Genomic DNA, 2,958 nt, shown 5'->3' on the forward strand with positions numbered 1-2,958 from the left:
TAAATCTGGGACTCTCCACCATTTGACCCTAAAACAGAAGAAGCTTCTCGGATGAAACCTCTTCAAGAAACTTAAAGAAGTCTAGATGCTTTTCTTTCCAAGCTCCTTAGAATGAATGATGCAAACCTCAATGAGATGAAGCAAAACTATAAAGTATTGTGGGCCTAAATTCAATTTTCAATTCAATTCACTTTTAATTTTTTATATAGCGCCAAATCACAACAAAAGTTGCCTCAAGGCGCTTCATAGGTACAGAGAAAAACCCATGGCAGATGATGATGGCAGATACTCCCTTCACCTTGGCCAAAAAGGCTAAAATGACCAAAGAAAAAGTGAAAAACAGCTGAACATGAGAGGTTTTTGGACAAAGTTTGTGTTTTTTCCATTGTTTAATCACTGCTTCCAGCCAAGAGTGATACCATATATACCCTATAGCTGCAGAAAAGGCTAACATTGTTATCTTTTTACGAAAAAAAACAGCTGAACATGAGAGGTTTTTGGACAAAGTTTGTGTTCTCCATTCTTTAAGCACCGGTTTGAGTACCGTCTAAGCACCGGCACCATTTGAAAAGGAACGGTTTTGTACTGGTATAGGATAAAACCTAAATGATACCCATCCCTATGTGGAAGTACTGACCTTACTTTGAGTTTGATTCCATAAAAAGTGACAAAAACATTAGTGTCCGTTGTGCTGTAAAAAACTTCTTTTTACAGCAAACCCCCCCCCCCCCCCCCCCCGCCCTCCTAAACCTCCAAGCAAGCACCGGGAGTGCGCTACCAATTCACAGAGAATCTCGTGGATTCTTCCACTGACCGCCGCGGCACACCTGCACCAGGGTAAACCTCCGCCTACCCCACTCCTGCTTTACAGCTTTACAGGTGAAAATAGAGCAACAGGACCGCTGAGTCTTTAATTTTTATTTATTTTCTGCTGTGTTTCACTTGCATGTATTTGAAAGAGTGAGTGTAAACACAAAAACCTATTTTATTTTATGTGCTGGAATGTGCAGAAAATAGGTTTAAATGTTAAATAAATTTCTTCCAGGCAGAGAATGTTGCATATAACTGATAAAACAAGTTAAAAAAAAGAGACTTTTCCATTTGATTACATTTTGTATGATGGATTATACAGAAAAAGTAGAATTGGGCTGAAAGATGTATCACTTTATCACCTATTCAGGTTGTAAATCGTGTTTTTAAAAAGTAACTAAGTAACTAAGTAATTAATTACTTTTGAAAATAAGTAATCAGTAAAGTAACGGGATTACTTTTGGGGGGAAGTAATCAGTAATTAGTTACTGGGAAATGTGAGTAACTGTATTCTGTTACAGTTATCGTTTAAAAAGGTGGTTTTCAGAATACAGTTACTTTGTTGAAATAAATGGACTACACATCGTTCTTTTCCTGTTTCATATGTTAGGCTGTCCCCTCTCTATTTGTGGTTATTTCACGCCGGTGGAAACTCAAACAAAACACGCATTAAGAGGCTCAAATGTCTGTGTCTCAATCTTACGGTCCATGTCACCTCTACTTGCGGCCTGCATAAATGATGTGAAGAAATATTTGTAAAAATTATTATTCAAAAAATTATATGGAGGCAATTGAGAGAGTGTTACAGGTATATCATGTATGAAGCATGTAAATATAATAATAACCAAAGAGTGCCTGACGACCCCAGTTTTAATTGAACTATTAAGACTCGACCTCTCTGTCTCTCGCTTGCAAAGTTGACCCAGACAACAAAGTAAAGCTAGTTTTCAGCTACGAGCCCGACGTATTAACCAGAGGTCCCTTTAATACGGCTCGAGCCGCGGACCTGCCGCTGAATAGTTTTCTATACAAGATCGCTGCAAAAAGTGCAGCCTTACCTAATGTCCACCTACTGTTACTCATGTATATTAAGATTTAAAAATCTAGTTTGTATTGATATGGCGAGTAGCCTTCAGTAATAGTAATATATCACACAGCAATAGTACATTCATGTAGTTTTAGGAAGCATGATAATATATTAAGTAATCCAGAGTATTCTGAATTGAGTAATGTTTTCTGAATACATTACAAAATACATTTTTGGGCATGTATTCTGTAATCTGTAGTGGAATACATTTTAAAAGTAACCTTCCCAACACTGGTTAGAGCTGAGAGTAGGAAGTGTGTGATGGACTCACCGAGGAGCAGACAGACACATGCAGTCTTCATGCTGTCTGGATGACGACCGACTGAAGTGCGACAGAACAAGGACTTCAGCGACAGCTGACACTTCCCTGTTCACACCTCCAGCGTCACTGACCAAACCTGCTGCTGTGACAGATGTTTAAAGTCATGTATGCTTTAAAGCAGCTGAGATGTCGTTTGAGTTTCTGTAAGAGATTTAACACAAAGTGCAGCTACACTGTTTCCCTTTATTATCTATTTTTAATATGTTTGTGTGGGTTGGGGTAAAATTTTGCTGCCTCACATAACCTTATGATGCCATTTATTTAATGTCATTGTGTCATTAGGCTTAATTAGGTCATTTACATTGTTATGCAAGATGGTGCTAATGCTTTGAGTTCCTTGACAATTAAACGGATTCACTGTCTCGATCGTGACATCAGCTTTGTGTTTGACGTGTAAGAGTTTAACTTCAGGGATGAATTATTGAATCCTGTTAAGCTCCACGCCCCTGGTACCGGGGGCAAAAGGGGGAGATCACGTTCAATCAGTTATAACACAGGTCAGAAATAAAAGTTCCACAGAAACCTCTGAATCTCAGCTAAAAGCTCATAGAAACCATTATCTACAACCACCAAACACAACAAAAACAAGCCATGATTAAGCGCTTTTGCAGGTGTGAGCCGTGATGTTGAAAGGGTAGCGTGAAATAGAAAGGTTCATACAGTGAGTGTTAATAGATATCTTATCTACTGTAATATTGATTGATGCTAGGTGCTAAGTGTAATTTTTTCAATGTGATTT

At 38.3% G+C, this 2,958-nt stretch overlaps 1 protein-coding gene across 1 annotated transcript in view; it reads right to left on the bottom strand.

Annotated features, from left to right (window-relative positions):
• LOC147333601 (uncharacterized) overlaps positions 1-2,199 on the bottom strand; it is a 5,847-nt gene extending 3,648 nt beyond the window's left edge. Inside the window, exon 1 of the mRNA XM_086285812.1 lies at positions 2,169-2,199. Within this exon, the coding sequence (XP_086141938.1) occupies positions 2,169-2,199 (31 nt within the window). The remainder of the gene's footprint in view (positions 1-2,168) is intronic.
• Positions 2,200-2,958: the final 759 nt, after the last annotated feature.

Source organism: Aulonocara sp. 'chitande type north' Nkhata Bay, linkage group LG3 (assembly GCF_057382095.1).
Source record: "Aulonocara sp. 'chitande type north' Nkhata Bay isolate Kocher_YH1m ecotype deep benthic linkage group LG3, A_spYH_male_GT1.1, whole genome shotgun sequence".
NCBI classification, from domain to species: Eukaryota; Metazoa; Chordata; class Actinopteri; order Cichliformes; family Cichlidae; genus Aulonocara; species Aulonocara sp. 'chitande type north' Nkhata Bay.